Source organism: Ursus arctos, unplaced genomic scaffold (assembly GCF_023065955.2).
Source record: "Ursus arctos isolate Adak ecotype North America unplaced genomic scaffold, UrsArc2.0 scaffold_14, whole genome shotgun sequence".
Taxonomy (NCBI): Eukaryota; Metazoa; Chordata; class Mammalia; order Carnivora; family Ursidae; genus Ursus; species Ursus arctos.
The window spans coordinates 32176804-32203755 of NW_026622808.1; the positions used below are offsets into that span (position 1 = coordinate 32176804).

The following is a 26952-nucleotide window of genomic DNA, read 5'->3' on the forward strand; positions in this document are numbered from 1 at the left end:
TGGTTTCAGTGTACACATTAAACACTTCGAATAGATACATTTTATTGTTAAGTGTATTATACATCAAGAAAGTTGATTTTTAAAAAATTAAGGGCCCAGCTCAGTTTTTTCTACAGTAAGGAAAACCTAAGATGCAAGAACAGTCTCTGCCTCCACTCCTGCACCCCCACCACTCCCTCCCAAGCAGGCTTTACTACCCTCTTCTTCCAGGCAGTAACACCCCCCGGCTTCTAATGCATGCAGGTTCCCGGATTCCAAATGCTGGAGACTGGGAAAAGCTGAATTGAAATCCCATGGGAATAAGCCAACCTACTTAGCTGCATTATAAATGCTTCAATTTATATATATTATTTATATTTTTACAAGCTCTGCCAAGGGGTGACACCTGGAAGGCTCTGTATAGGTGAATCCTACATTTCAGGGATACCCAACTGACCATTTTGTCTCTCACCATCAGTGAACAACCTGAGGTGATGGGATGGCTCCTGTCTTGGTCACTGCTGCATCCCCAGGACGCAGCACAGGGCCTGGCGCAGGGCAGCTGCAGAGGCAATGAGTGACTAAAACTCTCTTATGGCTGCCACTGTAGCTGTTTATCCAAAGTGGCATAATTTAATCCAGAGTCTTTTTTTTTTTTTTTTACCTTACATGATTAAGCTTTATTTCAAAATAAATTAACTAGTAGGTTATATCCTAACAAAAGGCTAATAACATTTATAAGGTAGAATAAACAACAAATTGGATGACTTCAGGGAGAGAGAGAATCCTAAGCACGCTCCATGCATAGCGTAGAGCCCTACATGGGGCTCTGTCTCACAACCCTGGGATCATGACCTGAGCCAAAATTAAGAGTTTGAAACTTAACTGACTGAGCCACCCAGGAGCTTCATGTCTGTATTAATGTGGATTTGGGTGATATGGTACAAATCGGATTCATTGTTAAGTCTGTACTTCCCTTTGTTTATAACTTCCCTTTAAAAATCAATTCCTAGGGGTGCCTGGGTGGCTCAATCAGTTAAGCATCTGACTTTTGATCTTAGCTCGGGTCTTGATCTCAGGGTTGTGAATTCAAGCCCCGCGTTGGGCTCCACACTGGGCATGAAGCCTACCTAAAAAGATTAAAATAAAATAATAAAATAAAATAAAATAAAAATCAATTCCTAGACTTAGGATATATTTTCAAAGGCCAAATTGCACTTTAAAAATTTGTTTAAAGGTACATTTTTATGGGGGCGCCTGGGTGGCTCAGTCGGTTAAGTGTCTGCCTTCAGCTCAGGTCACGATCTCAGGGTCCTGGGATCAAGCTCCAGGTCATCGGGCTCCCTGCTCCTCGGGGAGTCTGCTTCTCCCTCTCCCTTTGCCCCTCCCCCTGTCTACCCCTAACTCATGTTCTCTCTCAAATAAAGAAATGAAATCTTTAATAAAAATAAAAGGTATTTTTATGAAGCTTTCCATAAATTTGGTAAAAGTCTTTTTTTTTTTTTTTTTAAGATTTTATTTATTTACTTGACAGAGAGACAGCCAGCGAGAGAAGGAACACAGGCAGGGGGAGTGGGAGAGGAAGAAGCAGGCTCCCAGCCGAGGAGCCCGATGTGGGGCTTGATCCCAGAACACCGAGATCACGCCCTGAGCCAAAGGCAGACGCTTAAGGACTGCGCTACCCAGGCGCCCCTAAAAGTCATTTTTATTTTAGAAAGTGCATTAAACTCCCTTTTTGTACACACCCAACCTATATTTGAAAAATCAAGTGATTATCTTTTGTCCTAACTGCAAAATATGAAAGAAATGTGATTTCTGGGGCGCCTGGGTGGCTCAGTTGGTTAAGTGTCCAACTCTTGGTTTCAGCTCAGGTCATGATCTCAGGGTCGAGAGATGAGCCCAGCATAGGCTTCCACACCCAGCAGGGAGTCTGCTTGAGATTCTCTCTCTACCTCTCCCTCTGCTCCACCCCGCTGCACACTCATGTGTGCTTGTGCACTCTCTCTCTAAATAAATAAATCTTTTTTTTTAAAGAAAAGTAAAAAAATAAAAGAAACGTGATCTTTCTATAATCCAGAGGTAACCTCAGTGCTGAAGAGATAAGTGGCCTTGCCTTTGAGCTTCACCTGTAATACATTAGGAAGTCTAGTACATCTTTTCCATTTTCTATTTCAAAAATACTGATCTTAAAAGGCTAATATTTAACACAAACTTCAAAAGTGTAACCCAGAATCACCAAAGAGAAGCTGCCATGTGGGAACTAGTGACAAGGCACCTACTAAGTCCATTGTTTGAGTCCCTAGCTCCAGGGGACTGGGCTGTAACTAAGATCCCGGGACACCTCCCCTTCCACGGAGTACAGGGTTCCCCCCTCAGTTTATACCTACCTCTTCATCTTCTCCTCTTTCCGGTGTTGCCTCACCCAGTCCTTGGGGCTCTTTTCCGTTTCCAGAACGTGATGTTTTTTGTTTGTCCACCTCAGGAGCTTACTTTTTGGTTCACAGTCTGAATTGTCTACACTGTCCACAGTTCCATGGTCCCCTTTTAATGGATATGCTATTAAACATAAGTTCCTGTCTTCATCTTCTTCGAAGCGTACAGACACCACACCTGGAAGGGGGGTGAGGAGCAGAGAGAACTTTCAATTCCAGAGAAGACGTGTTATAAATAACATGATTGTAACATTTGTTTTTTTCTTACCCTGTTCCTTAGTCTCTATGTTGCCAGAGGCCCCAAACTCATCTGCAAACCTAACAAATATCAAAACAGCTAGAAAAGATGACACCATACAAGACAAGCGATTAGGGAGTAAACATGGCCGAGAGTCTTCCTCTCTGATGCACTCAACAAGGCAAGAGCCAAAGAATTACAAGACACATTTTTCCATCATTGAAAATGTTTATTAAGTTTTATGTAATTCTTCTAATCCTAAGAGAGACGTAAAAACATTTGCTCTTTATATCTTCTGGGGATTTTTGATGCCTAAACAGAAACTCCGACGGCCTGAGGCTTGCTTTAAAGCAGAGCCTGAACACAGCGGGGGACAAAGGTTTGCCCTGAGGGGTAAGAAGCAGCCAAGGGTTGGGGAAGACTGGGCAAGCAAAACAAAATAAAGGAGCAAACAAAAACAAACCACACAGCACAACAGACACCCTAGCAAAGGCTTCTTGCAGCACCCCCACATGGGTAGGCAACCCGAGCCGTTTGTCCTCAAACATGTTACTTTATTGGTCTTTGCAGTCACAAAAGAACAAAATGAACACAAGGCAAATAAGGTCGGGCCGGGAGCACAGACGCGTGGTGGCCTTGAAAGCGGCTCTCCCCCCTTGAGTCTCTAGAACCTGCCATGTGTAATTAGACAGTCTTTGAGGAGGGGGCTGTCAGGTGGGAGCGTTTCAGCAGGTGCCGACGAGTGCCTTACAACCGACTGGCTGAACACCTTTCCTCCCAGGCCTCTCTGGCCCGGGATCACTCAATTTGCTCAGTCCTTGCTGCCCGCCCGCTTGCTCGCTCGCTCGCTCGCTGCAGGGGAATGCGTGCTCAGAGAGAGATGACACTTCTGAGGTGGTCCCTGGCTCTGGGCGCAGAGGAGCAGAGGAGCCCGGGTGGGGAATTCAGGGGACCACACTTCCCTGTGGCCTTGGGGAAAGAACCAGGGGGAAAAAGGGGGCAGGGGCGGCCAGCTAACAAGGGGCCTTTGGCTTTGTCCTGGAAAAAACAACAGAGAAGGACCAAGTGAGGGCCCTCAACTCCCCCACCCCACCCCCCACAACACACATGCATATTCAGAGTACAGAGAGAGGCGCCCAGTACATTCTGTCTTCAAAGAGCATGTTTCAACAGTCCCAGAAGAACCTAAGTTGTTCAAGAGTCTTTTGTATAACCAGGCAATGTAAATTTAATTTCCTTTAATGGATTCTTTGATTTACAAAATATCCCCCCACCCCAGGAAAGACCACACCATGCTGGTGGTTGCTGATGTCACCCCAAAAATGCATTATAAAAAGAAAGAGAGAGTCACCATATGTGAATCAAAGGGTTGCCATAACATTGCAATTCGGGGACATTCCGTAATAGCAAAGGGCTTCGACTAATCAGCACAAGCCTCCCACTCCTGCATTCCATCTGACTCAACCCTGCTCCCAGCCTACCTAATCACCAGAGCTTCTGGTTTCCTGGAGGACAAAAAGCAGGCGGCAAGGATTCTGGGTAAAATCCTCCCAAAGTCTTCCCCCGCTGTTCCCCCATGGGGGGGCTATGAGTTACTGTGATCAAGAGACACCTGAACATAAAACACAACTACACTTCCACCAGAAATAAACTCAAAACAAATCCACAAAACAAAACAATTGAGCAATCTTACCAGGGCTTGCAAACTGAGGGTGTGAGGTGCTGGGCTGAGGGCCAAGAGGAGGAGGAGGGAAAACACAGAGTGAGGGGAGGGGTGAGGGCTCCCGGGATGGCTGCCCGGGCCTTCCACGGCTGCGCCGCCTCGCATCTCCTCGCCAGGCGCTGGCGACCCCTATGGCAGCGGGGGCTCACCTTTGTACTGGGGAGTGAATTTGCGCATCTCGGCTGGGAGGGTCTCGTAGAACTGGTGCTCCCTCGGAACCAGGGGCTTGCATAGAGTCGTCTCGTTGAAGCGGAGAACGCATGAGTGCCCCCCGACCTGGTGGACAAAGGGCTCCAGAAGGACGCCCTTGGTGCGGGGCTCCACGTCCATGGCCCTGAAGGCTGGGCTCATCCTCCAGGCGCAGGCGGCAGGGAGAAGGGGGAGGCGGCGGGGTCCAGCGGCCAGCGCGTCCTCCGTCTGTCGTCTGTCCGTGCGTCCGTCTGTCTGGCCTCAAGTCCTCGGCTGAGCGGGCCAGGACGCTCTGCTGGAAGCAAAGGGAGACACTGGCATTGGAAGCGGCCTGGGAACCGCTTTAGAGCCTCCAGCACTTCAACAGAAAGACAAACAACCCGAGCTCAGGCGGGGCCCCGCCCACGCCGCCCACCCCGGCTCCGCCTCCTCCGGCAGAAACAAACAGCCGGAGCTACCGCGGGGCGGGGCCAGATTCCGACACGCAGGGACTGGCCCCAGGTGTCCCCAAACAGCCCGTGCCCTCCACTAGGCGGGAAAAAAGCAAAGCCACGATAAGGTAAAGTCCCATTTCAAACCTAATAATTCAGATAAATCTTGCCATTCTCTAGTACGATGAACTTCATACTTTTTTTTTCAAGATTTTATTTGAGAGAGAGCGCGCGCGAGGGGAGGGGCATTATCAATATCCCCCCATCAGAGTGGTACGTTTGTTACGAATGATGATGAACCTACACTGACTCGTCATCCTAGTTTACATTAGGGTTCTTAGTCGTTAATTATGTTTTTATAAAATGCAGTTAAAGGGAAAACCTGCTTACTCACCATCTGGTAACATTTACTCCCCCGGGGTGTCCACTCCCCCCCACCCCCAAGGCCAAAGACAAGCCCCATTAACCTTATTAGCAGTGCAGCTTGGGCCTAGCTTTAATGATTAACGTCTGTATCTAAAAACAACTGATCAAGGCTGGCTAACTCCATTTAAAAAGATACACAGTGTTCTAGGTCACTGACTATTTTTATCAGTTCTATCCTGATCTCCAAAAGCTGGGGCACACCTTTAAACCAAAGCTATGCTCCTGGGGTAATCAGGGCTCTCATCCACTCTGAGGTTCAGGGCCTTAGACCTGACTTTGCATCCCTAAACACCCCAGATCTCAGCAAAGCAACCTCTATGCAACTGTTAACCATTTCGCGGCATGTCAAGCTAGTTCCTTGTTTTCTGTCTGTAATTTACAGACTACACAGTTGCTACTAGCACTACTTACAGGGCGTGGGACATTTCATTATCTGTAGCGTTCTTAATGAGAACTCTTCCAGTTCCCATTACCCCAACTGACATGCTGGTGGTGAGAACAGGTCTGCTGAAGATGTAACCACTGTCTTCTAAGGTGAGTAAAGCACCTATTACATGCTAGGCTCACCACAGAAACTTACCTCGTTTTGTCCTTGGGATACTTTCTGTGAGGAAGACACTATTCTCTCTGCTGCAAACAATGAAGCTGATTTGGGGAGGTGAGGAAACTCATCCAGGGCCAGGGACAATAAGCCTCAGCTCCCAAATGAACCTCAATCTGTTGGATGCCCTCACAGGGCCACCTCTAGGTCCCAGGGTCTTTGGCACTAGTGCCCTGATACAGCACTCCTCCTATGTACATGGGACATTTCGCCTGGTATGAGAGTGCCTTCACCATGTACATTTTCTATTTATAACGTAGCCTCTCTTAAAGAGTTTAAAGTAGTTGTTAATCTCTTTTTAGAGAGATCTGACTGTGGGCCCCAAATGGACTAGAGGATTAGGAATCAATACACTTTCCTATATTCAAAGAGACAAAAACCAAAGGTCCTGATTTCTCTCCTGGCACCACCACCTCATCATCACAGAAGCCCTCAGGAGGGTATGTGCTGAGAAGGGTTCTAAGCTCCAAGGATGAGTACATTCCAGCCATTCCAGACTCTCTCCAGAAGGTGGAGCTCTGAGATACTTGGCCACACCAGCCCTTTCTTGGGGTCTACACAGACCAGTTCCTATTAATCCACTGAAAAGACCTCTGGAGTAAGAGCAATACCAAAGAAAACCTACTGTACTGATCCACGGTGGGTCGGCCAGTACCCAAGCACAAATCAGGTACCATAATTATTGTCAATGCACAAGACACTCCTCATGGTCCAGGCTTTAGAAACACAATCCAAACCTTTCATTAAAGTATAAACTGCTTTTGTTGTCAGAGTAATGCTGACACCAATGTGAATCCCTTTCCAACTCTGTTCAAAATTCCTTAAGTGTATTCAATTAAGTAGAAAAATCTCTCTCTCCAGGCATCTCTCTTACCCATCCCTACCCTAATGAAGAATCTACAACAAAACTGGTTTTTCATGGCAACTCTCTTGGTGCATGGGTGTGGCTGGAGGCCAAAAGGCCAGGTGAATGTCTCCATCTCCTCCTCCCAGGTCCTCAGTGTATTCATTAGCTGCTGGGTATGATGTGGCACCTTGCCACCCTCCCCCCAGCACCCAACTCTGGCAGTCCGCAAGACATTGCTCCCTGGGGGGGGCGCCTGGGTGGCACAGCGGTTAAGCGTCTGCCTTCGGCTCAGGGCGTGATCCCGGCGATCTGGGATCGAGCCCCACATCAGGCTCCTCCGCTATGAGCCTGCTTCTTCCTCTCCCACTCCCCCTGCTTGTGTTCCCTCTCTCGCTGGCTGTCTCTATCTCTGTCGAATAAATAAATAAAATCTTAAAAAAAAAAAAAAAAAAAGACATTGCTCCCTGGGGAATAATCATCTTGGGTAGAGAGGCAAGAAAAATAAGGCTAATCCTCGCGTTGAGCCAAACTCATAACGGAGGAAACTGCCAAATATGAGGTGGAGTTAGGGCGACAACTGATTACCCTGTAGTGAGGTGGAGACAGATTCTAGTCCCAGTTCAGCCACTCAATTACTTGGAGAAAATCTCCAAGTCCCTGGATCCCTCTGGGTTCCAGTTTTCTTTCCTTTTTTTTTTGAAGATTTTATTTATTTATTTGACACAGAGAGACAGCCAGCGAGAGAGGGAACACAAGCAGGGGGAGTGGGAGAGGAAGAAGCAGGCTCCTAGCAGAGAAGCCTGATGTGGGGCTCGATCCCAGGACCCTGGGATCACGCCCTGAGCCGAAGGCAGACGCTTAACGACTGCGCCACCCAGGCGCCCCTGGGTTCCAGTTTTCTGGTTTGTAAAATGGAGAAGAGAGGCATGGAGTAGACCTCTACTGTATGGGTGGTATAATGCAAATAGCAAGCGGTAACTAGTAGTTTGTTTTAATCAAATAGGAAAAAAAAAACGTAAAAATCATTGCATTGCAAATAATAAGGTTCCTGTTTTGTGATTCTTTTATTTTTTAAAAATTTTTTAAAAAGATTTTATTTATTTGACCGAGAGAGAGCGCAAGTAGGCAGAGTGGCAGGGAGAGGGAGAAGCAGACTCCCTGCTGAGCAGAGAGCCTGATGCCTGGGATCATAACGGGAGCCAAAGGCAGACGCATAACCGACTGAGCCACCCAGGCGCCCCTTTGTGATTCTTTTATTTCAATTATGTTTAGTCTCTCAATATGAACATAAATATGGCTTCACCATGCCACATATTTCTCACATTTGGGGTTGCAGATGAAGAAGTGGAGCTTCTTTCCTAGCTTCCCTTATAGGCCATATCTCTGTGGGAAAATGAAGGATCAAACTTCCTAAGGATTATATACAGCAGATCAGCTCCCTCTCTAGTGGCCTCAACCTGGCCAGAAGAAAGAAAAGTGCCTAAAACACCTGCTCTTTTTCACCTGCTACTCTGTCTCACATGTGGTTTGAGCAGAGGGATCTCTCAATGATTTTTAAACATCCAAGTTCTAAGACCCAGTTTCCCAGGAATCCTGTAGTATTAGTGGTTATTGAGAAGTCCACGCAAAATGTGTGGACCCTGTGCTTAGGGAGAGGGGGAATAAGCATAAAATACTGCTTTCAGATTCAGCATCTACTTTAGCTTTCCATACTGCCTCACATTGGTCCATGAAACTATGAAAAGGTAAGGAAAATAGAACATAATTCATCCTAAGACAGGACATAGATTTCCTCCACAGCCCATCCCCCTAAATCTGTCAAATTGGTGTAAGGATCTGCTGGAAACAATGCCTTAATATTCTTAGCTTCTAAAATATTGCAGATGGGGTGCCTAAGCGTCTGCATTAGGCTCAGTGTTGGGCTCCGCAGGGAGCCTGCTTCTCCCTCTCCCTCTGCCCTCCCCATTCATGTTCTCTCTTTCCCTCAAATAAATAAAATCTTTAAAACAATTTTAAAAATAAATAAAATCTTGCAAATAAAACAACTATGACTCATGAAAACCCTTGAGCCCTTCCCTTAGCTCACACACCTAGAATTTAGTTAATGAGGCTACAAATGGGGTCTGCTGGGGCCACTTACTTTGCCTCAAGTAAAGCCTCAGGGTTGGATAGTCACGGGGTGGTGTGAGGCACACTAGTCTGATGGTGCAAAAACAACACTCACCATTCACACCTCCTCTGCGTAAGTCCCAGAGCCACCACTATCTGCATACAACCCACAATTACACAACCCATGACTACACCACCAGGGTCAGTCACTGCAACTCTTAAACACTGTTGGTAGGAATGCAAAAAGTGGTACAGCCACTTTGGAAAATAGTTTGGCAGTTTCTTAGAAAGTTAAATACTTATTATATGACCCAATAATCCTATTCATATGTATTTACCTAAGAGAAATGAAAACAAATGTCCACACAGACTTGTATATGATCACAGAGGCACTACCTACAATAGCCAAAAGGCAAAAACCCAAACATCCATCAAATGGGTGAATGAATAAACAAACTGTGGTATATCTCTATAATGGAATATTATTCAGCAATAAAAGGGAATGTACTGGGGCGCCTGGGTGGCTCAGTCGTTAAGCCTCTGCCTCCAGCTCAGGGCGTGATCCTGGAGTCCTGGGATCGAGCCCCACATCAGGCTCCTCTGCTAGGAGCCTGCTTCTTCCTCTCCCACTCCCCCTGCTTGTGTTCCCTCTCTCGCTGGCTGTCTCTCTGTCAAATAAATAAATAAAATCCTTAAAAAAAAAAAAATCATCAGGGGCGCCTGGGTGGCGCAGTCGTTAAGCATCTGCCTTCGGCTCAGGGCGTGATCCTGGAGTTCCGGGATCGAGCCCCACATCGGGCTCCTCCACTAGAAGCCTGCTTCTTCCTCTCCCACTCCCCCTGCTTGTGTTCCCTTTCTCACTGGCTGTCTCTCTCAAATAAATAAATAAATAAATAAATCTTTTAAAAAAATAATAATTAAAAAAAATCAAATTAGACTTAAAATTGATGAGTCTTATCGTATATAAATTATTCAATAGAGGGATTAAATTTTTTCTTACACTTTTTAATTTACCAAATTTTCATAAGTACATATTATTCTAATAATCAGAAAAAAATTAGACTTTTTTTAAAAGATTTTATTATTTTATTATCAATTTTATGATTTTTAAACAATTTGAGAAAATGCTTACGATATCCTTAATACTAGCACACTTCTACCAGTTGCATGGTTATCTTTTTCAATTCTTATAAAGTCAAAGCAAAAGCATCCTTTACACATAAGCAAGCAGAACAGAAGCATAAACGTCCAATAAGCCTTTCTGTAAAACCCAGAAGGAAAGAAAAATCAGCATTAAATCTGCTATTATACTAACTTCCTTGTTATTTCTCAAACATGCCTGGAATATACCTACCTCAGGGCCTTTGCACTTGCCATTCCCTCTGCTTGGTACACTCTTCCCCCAGGTATCCCCTTGGCTCACTCTCCTACCTCCTTCAGCTCTTTATGCAAATGTCACTTCTTTAATGAGGTCTTCCTTAGCTACCCCATCTGAAAATGCCATACCTCCCTGTCTACACTCCCTTATACAACCCTGCTTTATTTCTCTTTTGCACTTATCACCACCATCTAACATACTATAGGTTTTCTTATTTGTCTTGTTAATTTTTTTTATCCCCCATCCTGACCCCACCAGAAAACAAAAGTCCATAAAATCAGAGATTGCTGACTGCTCTGTTCACTGCTGAATCTCCAGAGTCCAAAACACCAGCACAGAGTAGGTACTTTACAGGACGTGCCTCAAGTCACTACTGCGTCATGAACACCTGCTGCACACAGATCAACAGAGGACTCAAAAGGCACCCATTGCAATTATCCAAACCCACACTCATACAGTGAGTACAATTATTAAAATGAGGCATGCAACACACTTTACTAAATGTATTCTGAGCACTGACTGGTGTTAATTTTGCATTTATAATTCCCCACCTATTAAGTCTACATTCATTGAGGAATATAAATGAAGGACCCTGCACCTGAACACTCATCTGGGATCTCGTAGTGTGGAAACATTTCACGTAAACAGAGCTTAAGCTCTTAATGTAATGACAATCAATGTCTTGAAAATTCTCTCTTGCAGAAAATCAGGCAAGAAAAGAATGGTCATTCAAGAATAAACTTTTAAAAATGTGGCCTTGGGGTGCTTGGCTGGCTCAGGTGGTGGAGAGCAGGACTCTTGATCTCAGAGCTGTAAGTTCGCACCCCACACTGGGTGTAGAGATTACTTTAAAAGAAAATGTAGCCTCAAGAAGATTAAAATTCTATCATAGCTTAAAACAAATACACTAACTAGCATTCAGAAATTATGTGTTGGTACTGAGAGCTCACATCCCAAACACCCAAGGTTTTCAGGTTGCAAAGTTATCATTAAAAGATCATTCTCCTGGGGGGCCTGGGGGGCTCAGTCAGTTAAGCGTCTGCCTTCGGCTCAGGTCATGATCCCGGAGTCCCTGGTTTGAGCCCCGAGAATCAGGATCCCTGCTCAGTGGGGAATCTGCTTCTCCCTCTGCTTGTGTTCTCTCTCACTCGCACACACTCGCTCTCTCTCAAATAAATAAAATCTTTAGAAAAAATTTTTAAAAAATAAAAGGTAATCATCCCCATCTTTTGCAGGCAAAGCAAAGAAAGGCCATGGGTTGGTTTTGGGTCTCTGATGAAGGCCTCCTTCAGCAACACTGGTGGGTCTGCCATCCAGCTTTAAATGAGTTATCTTAGCAAGACAATGCAGAAGGAAAATCATTCTTCACATGACCTGGACTTACTGGGAAGCTGGGTAATAGATGAGGTATAATTCCTGGTAACAAAATGAATATACAAAGAGGAGTTTTAGCAAAATAAACCCAGGAAGGAAGAAGAAAGCTATCAATGTTTGCCTTGTGGGAGGCACCAAGGATAAGGGCTGACCAGAATGACCCATCTGGGTACAGGGCATCAAACTATCACCAACCTCAGGAAAACTCCCACCTCTGTGCCACAGAGTTTAAGCCCCATCAGGACATCTCCCCCCTACCTTTTAAAAAAGATTTTATTTTTAAGTACTCTATACACCCCATGTAGGGCTCAAACTCATAACCCTGAGATCAAGAGTCGCACACTCCACCAACTAAGCCAGCCAGGCACGCCCCGCCCCCATCAAGACATCTCTTATACCCCATTGTGAAAGTACTTACTCCCATGTCTAGGAATAGAAGAGTGTATGATGGACTATCAGGATATTACGAAAAGTTGCTTATCAATTTTATGATTTTTAAACAATTTGAGAAAATGCTTACGATATCCTTTTTTAAGTTAGAGAAGCAAGATATAAAACTATAATCTATATTGTCTGAACTAGGTCCAAAGAATTACAGAGGAGAAGACTAGCAAAAAGTACCAGCTATGCCAATGAATCATGTACTTAAAAGGGGCTAAAATGGTAAATTTTATGTTATGTGTATTTTACCACACACAAAAAAACTAAAAACGAAGTACCAGCTACTCACAGGGGTCATGGCTGCCTGCCCCCTTCCAAAGCCCTGTAGCCACTGCATTCAAAATGCTGAATGACTTGAAGTCTCCCAGCTCACCTATGAAAGACTTGATACAGGTTTCCCAAATTTGACAACAATCCCCCAAATTTACATGACAGGGATGAATTGTGAAGCTAAAAGAAAGTGTTCTAACTTGTCAATAATAGAAAGCAGATGGGTATCAACCTAGGGGAGGAACTATGTGCCCTTTCTGTAGAAACATTAGAACACTGTTGTCACCGAACAGTCAGTCAAAACGCTGCCCCAAAATGTAGGGGGGAAAGTACTGCAGTTGTAGTATTTGTCTGCTTTTTGAAATGTGAACTTCTGGTTTCTTTTTTCAATCGAAACAAAAACTTTCTACCAACTTGTTTTCATCATTGTAAATTCTTCTGTTTAAAGATGGCAGTTATAATTATATATTTATATAAATAAATTATATATATCTATATTATATAAACTTCAGACAGCATAAAACCTGGATCTGCCCTGTACCAAGTGGTAAGACTGTTATTTCCTTCTCTTCAAGTTGTTTAAATGTCCCAAACTTCTTGAAATATTCTCAAACTTAGAGTATATGTTACCTTTATAATAGGGAGGGAAAATATTAGGGGAAAAAAATGAAAGAATTCACTGAGACTAAAATAGGAAAACCCAATAGTTGTTCAGCTCTTGAAGATTTTAAGCTCATCCACAAAAAAGCATTGCCCTAGCCCACACTGCATAGGCTCCATTCCACGACGGAGAGCCTGAAGATGGACCACATGTAAATAAGTGAGGATAACAACCCAAACACACCCTGCTCCTAAGGTGTGTACAAAGCACTGGAAGACCAAAGGCGGAAGTAACCAACTCCTCAAGCTTCAATGACAACGGGATACAACCAAGCCAGAGACTAGAGACCAGAGCCGCCATTTATGGAGCACTTAGTCTATTCTGTAACACCCAGCTCTTACACCAGCCCTCTGGAGTAGACACCACCATTATCTATCTCCCTCACAGATGGACGCACTGAGGCGCCAGGAGGTCACCATAACAGGGAGGCCTCACTACAGAAAACAGGTGCCTGAGATGAAAGAGTTACTGCTAAGAATGGCTGGAATCATAGTCCTAACCTCAAAGGAGCTACAGCCTGGCTGGCTGGCAGGGTGTCCGTCCACCCGCTTCCCCATGCCAAAGCAGCAGAGTCAGAGAGACAAGACACAGAAGCTCTGCATCGATTTGACACAGATGCCTGTCATTTTCTCCATTAATATTTTATTCTAGTTTTAATAAAGGAAAAGCTCTAAGTTGTACATGGAATTATTTCACTAAAGCCACAATAACGTAGATCCTTCCTCCAATGCTGAGGGACAAATAAAACACCAGATTCTGTTCCAAAAATCCAGACAAGCTTTTCTATAAGGGAAATAGCAGCGTCTCAGATGCTTCTCCTCTCTAGAACCACCTTCATGACCACACTGCCTGATATCTCTGCCTCGGATCAGATTTCTGGAATGAAAGACTAGTGGGTCCCAAGATGGAAGGAGATGAGAAGCTTTCGGCCTACCTAGAGGTATGTTCATCAGAGTTACATTGCTAGAATTACAAAGTTTTAGCAACTTAAAAAGCTTTTTCTAGGGACGCCTGGGTGGATCAGCTGGTTAAGAATCTGCCTTCGGCTCGGCTCGTGCTCTGCAGGGAGCCTGCTTCTCCCTCTTGCCTGCCGCTCCCCCTGCTTGTGCTCTCTCTCTCTGACAAATAAATAAATAAAATCTTAAAAAAAAAAAAAAAAAAGCTTTTTCTAGCTAGAACTGTAGCACCACTCCTTCAAGGAAATTGAAATTATTAATTCTAAGGTGTCACATGTCCTCTTTATCAGAATATCACATTTTCTTATAAAGAATTAGATGTTGGGGCGCCTGGGTGGCGCAGCGTTAAGCGTCTGCCTTTGGCTCAGGGTGTGATCCCAGAGCCCCACATCAGGCTCCTCCACTGGGAGACTGCTTCTTCCTCTCCCACTCCCCCTGCTTGTGTTCCCTCTCTCGCTGGCTGTCTCTGTCAAATAAATAAAAAAAAAAAGAATTAAATGTTATTTCATACACAAACCAAGAATTTTCAGTCCTCCTTAAAAAGCCCATTACCCCTCTTTCAAGGGCAATTCTCCAATTCCAGTCTCCTCCTTGGTGCAGTCTATGACTCCCACCACCCTGTACGAAACATACACAACTGAAACATACAGAAGTGACCGCCTCACACTGCAGCTGAAATTGCTGTGAGGTCTCAATCTGAGGGACTTTCCTACCTTGAGTCACAGTTCTCTCTTGTGCCAACAAGTAATGGTCCATTCATTGGTTTTAGGCAAGATTATATGCTCTCTGCATGTAGTCAGTGTTTACCCCTACTCCTCTCTCAGCAGGCTCCCAAACCAGATGACACATGAACTCATCCTCTGAAACACAGGGAGCCAAAAATGATTCAGTCCTCATGGGCAGCCACAGAACCCAGGCAGCCATGACCTGCCCAGGCCAGCACCCTGAGTGTTATACCTACTGACGGAGGGATCAAGGTGTGTCCTGCACTGCACCAGGTCCTGTGTCCAGGGGGCACAATTTCCTCTGGGTCCTTGCAAAACCTCACTCAGGTAAATACTCTCCTCAAGGGGCTGCAGAGTAGCCCAGGCTCATAATATCACTCTGGAAGCTTTTTTTTTTTTAAGATTTATTTGAGAGAGATAAAGAGTGGGGGGAGGAGGAGAGGGAGAGAAAGTCTCAAGCAGACTCTCTGCTAAGCGTGGAGCCCAACATTGGGAGCCCAACGCAGGGCTCAATCCCATGACCCTAAGATCATGACATGGGCCAAAACTAGGACTAGGATGCTCAATCGACTGAGCCACCCAGGTGTCCCCCAATCTGGCAGCTTTTATCACAAACCATTCTGCACACAGTGTTCCTCCCTGACCAGCCAGAAAAGAATCAGATATGGGTGTGAGAAAATTCCTGACACTGGTACAGGTCACAACACTATGCCATTTGCAAATTATCCTCCAGAAATCCTGAGATTTCTTTCCAAAATAAAGCATAGCAAAATATTTACAAATTTCAAGGAAATCGAGTTCAAACATACCCACAGTACTGTAGCAAATCAGACACTGACTACTTCACAATCACCCAGCTTGGGAGAAGGGCAGTGACTTCAGTCACTCAAGAGCGCATCTGAGGACTGGGAAGGAAGGCCAATGGGGCACTTCCACTTCTGACATCTTGCCTCTTTGCTCCCTTTCTCTGGCTCTATACAAAGAGCCTCCAGTACTTTCAAAGTAAGAACACTCTTTTGAGAGTGAGATCAATCATTCCTGGAAGAGGAGCAGCCTGTCCCCTCCTTTCCCAGCCCTCACCTGCCTTAGACCTGCTGGCCACATCCATCAGTTTTTCACAGCCCAGACTCTATCAGCTGCCACCTGGCACCTCAGCAAGGTCCACTCTTCCAAATGCCCCAGGACCTGCATCTGGGGCTTACGGTCCTCCCCTAGCCTCCCAAGGGAGGTGCGGCATCCCAATCAACCCACAGGCCCTCAAGCATGCAACCCTGGGAAGGTGTTGCTGTGTCTGTCCCATAAGGCCTAGCATAGGTACTACAAAGGGCAGGGGCGGCTCAAAGGGCCTGGGGAAAAGACACTTGTGTTCCCATACTCTGGTAGGGACAGAGCAAGAAAAACCCAAACCCTCAGCAGAGAGTTGGCAACCAACTACATTAACTCTCCTCCAGGGCACTCACCGCAGTGAACAGACACTGTTCTTGGAAGGACACCTTTCACTGCCTTACACGAACAGAGCATAAAAGCAGAAAACTTGAAAATGTTCAGTAAGAACTAATTTAGGGGGGCGCCTGGGTGGCACAGCGGTTAAGCGTCTGCCTTCGGCTCAGGGCGTGATCCCGGCGTTATGGGATCGAGCCCCACGTCAGGCTCCTCCGCTGGGAGCCTGCTTCTTCCTCTCCCACTCCCCCTGCTTGTGTTCCCTCTCTCTCTGGCTGTCTCTGTCTCTGTCTCATAAATAAATAAAATCTTAAAAAAAAAAAAAAAGAACTAATTTAGGAAGACCGTAATATCAGCAATGGACAATTAAATAGTTTAATAGTGGTATATGTTTTTCCTGTCAGGTTGTTCAAACTCATAAAAATATACCTTCTGTGGTCAAATACACTATATCCACCCTTCCTCTTCCTTTGTTGGGTAACTCCAGGCTATCTCTCAAGGACAGTCTGATTCTGTTGAGCATGAGAACCGAAAGGTGCTGGTCCACACACCTCCACAGAGCACCTTGTAAAAGCCGCTCAGGTGAGACCTCAGCAGAGATTTAGCATCACTTCTTGCTCATGAGAGGGGAGGAATGAGCTAAGGTACAATCCACAGACACCCAGTTTCAAGCACATTAAACAAACGGGCATCAGAGGGAAAGCCGGCAGGCTTGGAGCTAGGTTAATCCCAAGACAAATGTTGCTGCAGTCTTGGCAATGACACCAAAGTTGTATAAGACCTGGGATCTCAACCCCGGATAAAAAGGCAGGGAGGAGTGTCACAGCAAAAATTCATATCTAGTGTTAGTTTTACAGTTGTAAAACAAAAATAATCCATTCTTATAAAATAAGCTTTGAAGGGAGATCCAAGATTTTTACGTTCCCCAAGACAGTATGACGGAACTCACACAGCCCATGGGACCTCTCATTTCTGTGTGTGCAGCTGGGGACAGAAAAGCCTGGAGCAGAAACAGCAGCACTAGTCAAGTGTTCTGTCTTCCTGGTTTCTAACACATCTTACTTCATTAAAAGAAACACTAGGGGCGCCTGGGTGGCTCAGTCGTTAGGCTCTGCCTTCGGCTCAGGGCGTGATCCCAGGGTCCTGGGATCGAGCCCCGCATCGGGCTCCCTGCTCCGCTGGGAGCCTGCTTCTTCCTCTCCCACTCCCCCTGCTTGTGTTCCCTCTAGCTGGCTGTCTCTCTCTCTGTCAAATAAATAAATAAATATTCTTAAAAAAAAAAAGAAAATCTTCCTTAGGCTTGGGATTGGACACTCAATTTCTAAAACATGTAGGAGTAGCTCAAGATAAATGGATGGCTACATAGAGAGAACAAATAATACTAAATGCTCTCCCATTTTGACCAATTATGACTTTCAGTTAAATATATTCACAAGAAGAGTTAAAACAAACAAACCCAGCAGTGCAAAGAAAGTTTTGTGAATTGTCTACAACAGAAAGCAATCAGAAGAGGCCCAAGAGGCCCAGACTGACTCCAGCTGTCCCAAAGAGTTTATGACAGCAGGTACTGGAACACCAACCCAAAGTCTGAAACCCTTCAGTCCAGAGCGGGATGAGATCATCCTGGGAATGAAAAGAACACAGGTAAAAGACCTAGCATAGTGAATATCCCATTAGCAGCTGCTGGAGCTGTTATTTCTATTTTCCCATGGGCAGGGTGCTGCAGGTGCTGACAATATAACTTCAGCAACAGCTACATTTTGCAAACATTTAAAATCAAATCAAGGTACAACTTTTCTGTTTAACCATTTGTTTGTTTAACCACGTTTTGCTACCTGTTCTGACCTGGAGACCATATTTACGAGCTACCATCCTCCCAACCATTTCAATCTTAACTAAGTGGCATCTTAGTGGCATTAAATACAAAAACTCTTTCTTGTTACTAGAATATTAACTTTTAGCCACCATATACTGATAATGCTGGTGTGTCACCAAAGCTTAATCCTTACTTGTAAGACTGAATTTGTGTAATTTCAATTAGAAGAGAACCCTATTTATGAAAATTTACACTAAAAACAAATATACAGGGGCACCTGGGTGGCTCAGTCAGTTAGGCATCTGCCTTCCGCTCAGGTCATGATCCCAGGGTCCTGGAATCGAGCCCCGTATCGGGCTCCCTGCTCGGTGGGAAGCCTGCTTCTCCCTCTCCTACTCCCCCTGCTTGTATTCCTTTTGCTCTCTCTTTCTCAAATAAATAAATAAATAAATAAATAAAATCTTTAAAAAAAAAACCAAACAAAAACAAATATACAATCTTGAAAAAGACTGGAGAAAATGTCTATAAACAGAAAAATGAATCCAAACTGCATCTGAGCTGGATGTGGACTACAGATGGTCATGTCCAACAAAGTATTTTCTGGGTAAGATGTCCTCATTTCCCCTCCAACTTTCCACCTAAAATGGCAAAATGGTAATGTGCTACAGCCTCCCTGGTCCCAAGGCAACTACCTCTGGGGCATACCACCACAACCAACAGCAGGAAGAGCTTGCTTCCTCCCTCCATCCCCAGGGCTTAACCAAGTGCAGCGGTGGCATTTAAAACAGGTCAAGGTGGGGAGACTTTCAGGAAGACTGAAGGGCCAGTCGGGAGGGGAGCTATACTGGGGATGAGCGATACAGGATTCCTTTTGGGATGTGTAATATGGTATGTGAACTATAGCTCAGTAAAGCTGTTACACAGAAAAAAAAAAAAATCAACACAGTAACAGGGAGAGACCACAACCAACTCTGGGTAAAGGTTCCAGTGATAATGTTACATCTCCACCACTAAGAGGTGAAGATCAAGTGCTCAGGAGAAGAGCACCTCCAAATGTGGCTATGAGAATAGCAAAGATGCACGCAGACAAACTGGAACAGAACTAACTCATGAAATACGTGGGTAAAAAGTATTAACTTCTAGGGGCGCCTGGGTGGCTCAGTCATTAAGCGTCTGCCTTCGGCTCAGGGCGTGATCCCAGCGCTCTGGGATCGAGCCCCACATCAGGCTCCTCTGCTGGGAGCCTGCTTCTTCCTCTCCCACTCCCCCTGCTTGTGTTCCCTCTCTCGCTGGCTGTCCCTCTCTCTGTGTCAAATAAATAAATAAAGTCTAAAAAAAAAAGTATAACTTCTAAAGGACTACATTGTTTTAGATAATAACTGTGTATGTGCAATTAAAAAATAGTAAATATTGTAGGAAAGCCAACTTCCAAGTACATTTCTCTAAGTTTATACGCTTTCGAATTGTATCAAAAAATTATTTTAGGGGCATGTGGGTGGCTCAGCCGTTAAGTGTCTGCCTTTGGCTCAGGTCATGATCCCAGGGTCCTGGGATCGTGCCCCGCATCGGGCTCCCTGCTCGGCAGGAAGCCTGCTTCCTCCCACTCCCCTTGCTCGTGTTCCCTCTCTTGCTGTCTCTCTCTGTCAAATAAATAAGTAAAATCTTTAAAAAAAAAAAAAATTCTTTTAAATCTCCCTGGCAAATTCGGGCCTGCCTTACCCTGGGGTATACATGGTGCTTTACCTCCTCTTGGTGCCGGTCTTCATCTATAAGCCAGGCATGGTACAGTTTTACAGAGGTGCTCTGAGGCAGGAACAAGAGTAAAATATCTAGCCTCCTGCCTGGCTGTCCTCTGCCCAGTGCCCTACAGTTCCTCCAAAGAGTCCACTAGGAGATGGAGGTCACAGGAGGGACCTGACAGTATATGGGGATAAGGGCATACTAAACCTGCACTCCTGTAAGGAGAGTGAAGAGAGGAGGCTTCAACGCCAGGCAGAGGAACAGAGTGCCATGGGACATCCTGCCTAGCCTTTAAAAAAACAGATTTTTAAGCTAGTTACAAGTGTGATAAAATGACCACCATTATTAGTTTGGGGTCTCTTCACCCTGCAGATTTTCTTCCATACACTTTTCTATTCTTTACATAAACAGGATCGGGCTGTCTTCTGTCTACATTCTTACTTAAGGAGCAAAAAAAAGAGATACAATGCTTATACACATTGGAAGCATATATGAAAAAAGAGGTTTGAGGGAAGAAAAATTTTAAGCTGCTTAAGAAAAACTGTGAGTGTTTAGAAAGCTCTCAAGCTACTCTGTTATATGTTATACCATAGACGTGTTTCAGGTTACTTTGTGGGCTCATGAATTTAGAATCTGGTTATTTGAAGATATCAAAACCAAGGTGAAAGCGGAGAAGGCAACACTGCCTTCACAGTCCTGAGTCTGGGAGTTTGCACGAGGAAGGAGATGATAGCAAGAGTACCCCTAAGAGAGCTGCAACCTCTAGGCCATCAGGATCAAGACCAAGCTGGTCTCTCCAGCCTCTCCCAGGATGGGCTTCCTTCTCTCATGGGTCTCTCCTCCTTCATCCCTGGGGCGGAAGGTGGGAAAGAGTCCTGACAGCTCTTAGGCCCTGGGGCCCCCAAGACACCAGGGCTGCCTTCTCCAGACACCTGTCCCACCTGGAATGACCTCTCCCACATTCAGTGGCACACTTGGCAGGGCACAAATTCTCCTGCCTTCTCCAATGTACCCAGAGAGGCTGGTGCCCAGCCCCCACAGGGGAATTAAGGAAGGAAGGGGGGAGGGTAGAGAAACAGGATTTGGTAGATGGCTAGGTGTACCACACTGTTCTTCAGAAGGTTACTGACCTTCAGGAGGTTACTGACCCCCTGGAGAATCTGAGACATCTGTGGGCCTCTCCTGAAAAATGCATACCTTCACTGAACTCTACACACAGACTGTGGTGCAGGCACCTGTGGACCCTATCTTCAGAACCCGATGCAGGGAATCCAATTAGAGGGATGAGTCAGATACTGAGCTTTCCCACGTCAGAACAAGGATGTTTGGTTCATGAAGTCAGAAACAGCTCAGAAGACACTGAGTTGAGCTGCAGACACTTAAATATAAGGGGATGGTCAAGCACTTAAGAAATACTCAGCAGAGAGTTGGGAGCAATGGGATCAAAGCTTGAGTGAACCTAACCTGAAAAGAGATTTGGGGGTTACCTACAAAGGGAAGACAGAAGGCACTCTAAGAGTGATGTGCAAATAAAGAAGAGCACTGGGTCAGGGCCCTCATAGGTGCGAACTGCCTGTGAGCAGAGGGGGCAAGGTCAGTATGAAAGAAGGAGGTCTGTAAAGAGACAGAGGCAGAACGTCTATACCTTCCTGGAAGTCATGGAATCTCCTCCCAGTTTCACATGGAAAATCTAGGGCTCATAGTCTTCGGACTATACGACACAGAGGGAGGAGGAGGGTCTTGCACTGTGTGGCCCTTTAGGTCCATGACAGACCTCAGAGTTCATGGTTTGGGGATCGGTTATGAGTGAGCCTTGGCAAAACCTTCACAATGTCTTCACTGAGAAGACGTACAGGAGCGACCCCTTCAAACCCAGCCACCATAGTCAAAAGGTCTCAAGCAAAGGAAGTGATCAGCAAAAGCCAGCATTTGGGAAATCCTGAAGGATAAATGACAGTTGCTTCAACAAAACAATTATTAGAAAAACAGAATGAGCCTATATAAATTTAAGTAACAAAAGAGATACTTCAATCAAATGCAATGTGCAGGACTTATTTAGATCCTGATATGAACAAATCAACTGTAAAAAAAATTATGGGAAAATCAGAGACATTTGAGCATAACCAGATATTCAGGTGGAAAAAAAAGTATTATCGTTGGTATAATAATGGTATTGTAGATACCACGGGCAGCTCCTTGTCTCTTAGAGATAAACAATGAAATACTTAATAGAAAAAATACATCCTGGGACTATGCCACCTAAAAAAAAATTCAGGTTTTGTTTGTTTTTAAGATGGGGGGAGACAGGCAGTGAGATGAAACAAGATCAACTAGGAGTTGGTAACTCCCAACAGGTGATGGATGACAGACCCAAACCAACTGTTCATCAGCTTAGGAAACTGTCTTTTCCATTGGGATAGGCCAGTGATGGGTATTAAGGAGGGCACATACTGCATGGTGCACTGGGTGTTATACGCAAATAATGAATCATGGAACATTGCATCAAAAACTGGGGATGTACTGTATGGTGACTAATATAACAAAATAAAAATTATTTTTTAAAAAAAGGAAACTGTCTTTTCCTTCAAACTCTGAGGTGGACTATAAATTCAATTTTGGGGAAAAAGGACCTTTTCTTGCTACCAGAATATATTGCAAAATATAATACTACTGGTTACTTTTATTACTTGGTATTCAAATAGGCAAAAATATGCTTTAAAATATAATCACACAAGAGAAATGATCTGCTTACCTTCCACTGTACAAAAATGTGCTCAATTTGTTAGGGCGATTATCTCACTAGGTAAAATAACTTCACTTCAAGGGAAAATTCTTCCCCAGAGCATCCTCTTTATGAACCAAACAATGGAAAATTTTCACCTCAGCAGGCTGGCCTCGGAGGCTCAGGCTCAACCCTGTTGCCTAGATACCAGTGACATCTCCAGTGCTTACAGAAGGCTCTGGCACCCCTCTGCAAGGGAGACTTCATCAGTCAGCAGTTGCTCCTTCCTTCCTTCCACATTCCACTGCTCCGACAGACACAGGGATGGTATACAGTGTACTGGTCTGTCACTTGTGAAGCTCCAAAGCACAAAAGAATTCTATTACATCTGCTAAAGTGGTTTTTACAATTCTATCAACTCTGGTGCTGGTACTCATGCACTTGATTTCTAACAATTCCTGTCAATTCTACTCTAAAGTCACAAAGCAAATGTATCAGTTGGAGTAACAGTTAACAGTTCAACTGACTTTTTCTCCAAAGTTAGTAAGAGTTAGTAAGGCTTTTATTGAAGATTTTTTTATTTATTTCTGAGAGAGAGAGAGAACACAAGTGGGGAGGGGCAGAGGGAGAGGGAGAAGCAGGCTCTCCACTGAGCGGGGAGCCCGCCAGTGGGGGTTCAATTCAGGGACTCCAGGATCCTGACCGGAGCCAAAGGCAGATGCTTAACAGACTGAGCCATCCAGGTGCCCCTCAAACTGGCTTTTTACATCAAATATGATAAAGTATTCATTTTCCTGGCTTCTAATTCTGATAGTGGCTAAAATTAAAACAATAACACCACCACCCTGAAACTTCTCTTTAAATACTTAACACCAGGTTACAGGATGCAATTACACAAACTCCACAGCAGCAACCTAAGTAAATAAGCATCTGAGTTCACTTAAAATGTAACCCTGCTAAAAATGCAAATACTGCAAATATTTTAAATACTAGAGTTCATCAAAATTACTGTAATCATGGTGCTTTATTAAAAAAAAAAAACACAGAACTGGTGAACTCGAACATTTTGTTAACGCTTTTCAAAAGTTTCAGTACTTTTTCTTAAAACTATTCTTTCCGAACGCTTTATTTTGTTTCATGAACATTTTACTAACAAAATGTTTCATTCCGAGCAGTAACTAGCTCTATTTCCCTGGTATTTAAGAGCACTAGGTTTTACTGTCGTCTACATTTTGGTTTCACAACGTCTGGACTCACTCTTCTGCTCGTGCAGCTTTACCATAGGAAACCGAGCGATACAAAATATTAGGATGGGAGGCAAAAGCAGTCTTGAAGCAAATACGAAAGAAATGAAAGCTCCGCCCACGGTGAAATTTACCACTATTAAAGAAGCCTTCCTCTGATCCATTTTAGGACTTTTGTGGATAATAAGATGGGCAGATTGCCTCACCAGACGCCAGCGGACAGGCCCAACTGGCATTCAACGCTCAAAATGGCTGCACATCTGCCGGCCCCAGGTAAACGGCACCTGAGGCGGTGGGCTGGCTCCTCCACCCAAAGACTCGAGGAGAACCCCCCTCCCCACCCCAATAACCAGGGAGCCCATGGACACCGCTGTCCTGGGAAGCAATGACCCAGGAGATCTTTCCCCCACAAAGACTTGGAGAAACCTCCTCAATGACCGGGGGAGATCCTGCACCGCCAAGATACCCGAGAGCCCCCTCTATGACCAGAGAAGATTCTGCCCCTTCAATATTAGGGGAGATGTTCTCCCCCCAGTAACCTGAAGAAATAATGCCGCTCTCAAATGACCGGGGGATATCCGGCCCCACCAAGACCCGAGGAGATCTCCCCGCCCCCAGGATCGCGGGGGAGCCCCTCCCCAAATAACCCGGGGACAACCCTAATGACCAGAGACCTCGCCCCTGAACGGCCCGGAGCCACCCTCCTCCAAATCTACCGGGGCGGCAGAGCCGTAGGCTGGACAAGGCGGGCGTTACCTGCGGCCTCAGCCCGTCCCGCGGTGCTTCGTCCTATTGTTTCTGTCCCATCAAGATGGCGGCGGCCGCGCCGAGCCCCGCCCCCCGCGCCTCGCTCCCGGAGCCCCTCGCTATTGGCTCGCACCAGGAGCCCGGCTCTTGGACTGGGCAGCCCGAAAATCGCTGTTGCTAGGGCCCCGGGATCCCTGGCAGCGGCTTCCGGGAGGGGTGGGGCAAGGAGCGGGGCCAGGGATGGGGCGGGGCCTTGCCTGCCTTCCAGGGGGAGGATGACCAGGGAGGTCAGGTGGGTGCTTGGGTGGACAGATGGACTTTGGGCTTGTGGGTGCAATGAGGGATCCCTGGGTGAACGGATGGCTCAACCAACTGTCCCATTTTTTCAGGGTCCGAGGGGTTTCCCGGGATGTGGGTTTTTCAGGGCTAACATTGAGACAGTTTGCAGCAAACTGGGAATTTCGTCCCCCTAGCAGATGGATGGACAGAGGACTAGATGGGGATGGATGGAAAGATGGGCAAAAGAGTGACTGTAGACGGTGAGTAAAGGAGTGGATATATGCACAGTGAATAGATGACTAGATGTAGAGGGGCGGACAGAGGAATGGCTGTAGAGCCCTCTGGGGACTGGTGGATGACCCTGTGCCCAACCTAGGTCCTGCTAACCTCCACACTGCAGGGCTTGTCAAGGCTCATTTGTCCTGGGTCCTATGGGTTGGCCAGAAGGGCTCCACCTGAGTGGATGTCAGTGAAGCTGGGAAATTCGAGGGAGGAAGGCGGTGCCACTGAGAGTGGGCAGAGCCTCCTGCCTGATCTCTGCTCTCTCTGTAAAGGAGGCCAGCATGGCAGCCCTGGGCTGCATGTGCACTGGGGGTTTGCGGAGGTGTGGATTCGTGCATATGCGTATTCATTCAACAGGTATTTATTGAGCACCCACACTCTGTGCTGGAAATATAGCAGTGAGCAAAAACAGTTTAAAAAAGGAGGGGGAGAGGGTGCTGCCTTTATGGGAGTGGCCAGGAAAGACTTCCTGTGACCAGCTGATCCCTCCTCTCCTGGAAGCATCTTCTCCGTATGTTTCAGGCCTCCATGCCCTCACGTCACTGGTTCTTCCTCTTTGCTCCTCTATCTACATTCTTTCTCTCATAACCTTATGCAGGTTCATGGCTTCAAATTCCACCTACACGTCCATCACTCCCAGAGGTGTGCGTCCAGTCCAGACCCTTCCTGAGTGCCAGACTCAATACCCAGCTGTAAACTAGACATCTGCACTGGCTTCCACTTGGCATCTCAAACTCAACTTGTGCCACCCTCGCTCCAGCTCATCCCCCAAATGCACTCTGCCTCACCTCCCCCAGCTCAAAGGGGTGGCTGCTTCGTCCTTTCTATTGCTCAGTCCAAACACCCCTTGACTGCTTTCCCACTTACATTCAAGAAGTCTTGTTCCTTCCATTGCATCATCTATCCAGAATGAGAGCACTTCTTGCCAGGTGCATGGCTTCTACCCAGTCCAAGCCACCACCACCTCTCCCTAGGGCAATGTCAAGGCCACCTCCCAGTCTCCTGCTCCTGCCCTTGCCACCTTTGGTCCATTCTCGACACATCAGCCTGCAGTAGACCCTCCCCAAGGAAAAGTCAGAGCTGGCAGGGACCCTATGATTCCCCATTACCTCTGACTGCATGTCCTCTGTTCATCTCCAGCCCCACTGCTCAGCAGCCTGAAGTTTCTTACCTATCACACCCTGTGCACTCTCCTGGCTCAAGGGCTGGGCTCCAGTTGTTCCCATATCTGCAATGCACTTTCCACAGATTTCCACAGGACTGTACCCTAATGCCCTCAAAGCCCCTCATTTCAGACTGCAACCTGCACCTTTCAGCCAGCACATGGGATCACCTTTATCCCCTTACCCTGCTCTACTTTTTTTCATAGCAGTTGCCTTTCTTTTTTTTTTTTTTAAGAAATAATCTCATAATGCCTTTTATTTTTTAAAGATTTTATTTATTTATTTGACAGAGGGAGATAGCCAGCGAGAGAGGGAACACAAGCAGGGGGAGTGGGAGAGAAAGACAGGCTACCAGCGAGCAGGGAGCCTGATGTGGGGCTCGATCCCAGGACCTTGGGATCACGCCCTGAGCCGAAGGCAGACGCTTAACAACTGAGCCACCCAGGCGCCCCAGCAGTTGCCTTTCTTATGGAGGCATTTATTAATCTTATATGGCATTGCCTGGATTCCTCCACTAGAATAAGAGCCCTGTGAGGTGAGAATCTCTCTGTTTTAGTCATGGATAGATCCTGAACACCTCAAATACCAAGTAAGCTCCAGAAACACCTGTTGGCTGACTGAGTAAGAAGGATGCCATGTGGTATGAAGTGATAAAGTCTAGGGGAAAAAAATGCGGGCAGCATGAGAATATCCCAGATCAAGACTAGCCCTGGGTCAGGCCCAAAGGCCCCATACCCAG

The 26952-nt window shown here is 45.8% G+C and overlaps 1 protein-coding gene across 3 annotated transcripts in view; it reads right to left on the minus strand.

Annotated features, from left to right (window-relative positions):
* Positions 1 to 24600, minus strand: part of IP6K2 (inositol hexakisphosphate kinase 2) — a 29630-nt gene extending 5030 nt beyond the window's left edge. The window contains exons 1-3 of one of the 3 annotated variants that reach the window (XM_026500785.4): positions 24499 to 24600; positions 4522 to 4856; positions 2367 to 2589 (exon numbers count right to left, since the gene is read on the minus strand). In XM_026500785.4, the coding sequence (XP_026356570.1) occupies positions 2367 to 2589; positions 4522 to 4723 (425 nt within the window). In that variant the 5' untranslated portion in view covers positions 4724 to 4856; positions 24499 to 24600. Of the gene's footprint in view, positions 1 to 2366; positions 2590 to 4521; positions 4952 to 24498 lie in introns of those variants that run through there. The other 2 variants (XM_026500787.4, XM_026500786.4) reach the window with 2 other exon arrangements.
* Positions 24601 to 26952: the final 2352 nt, after the last annotated feature.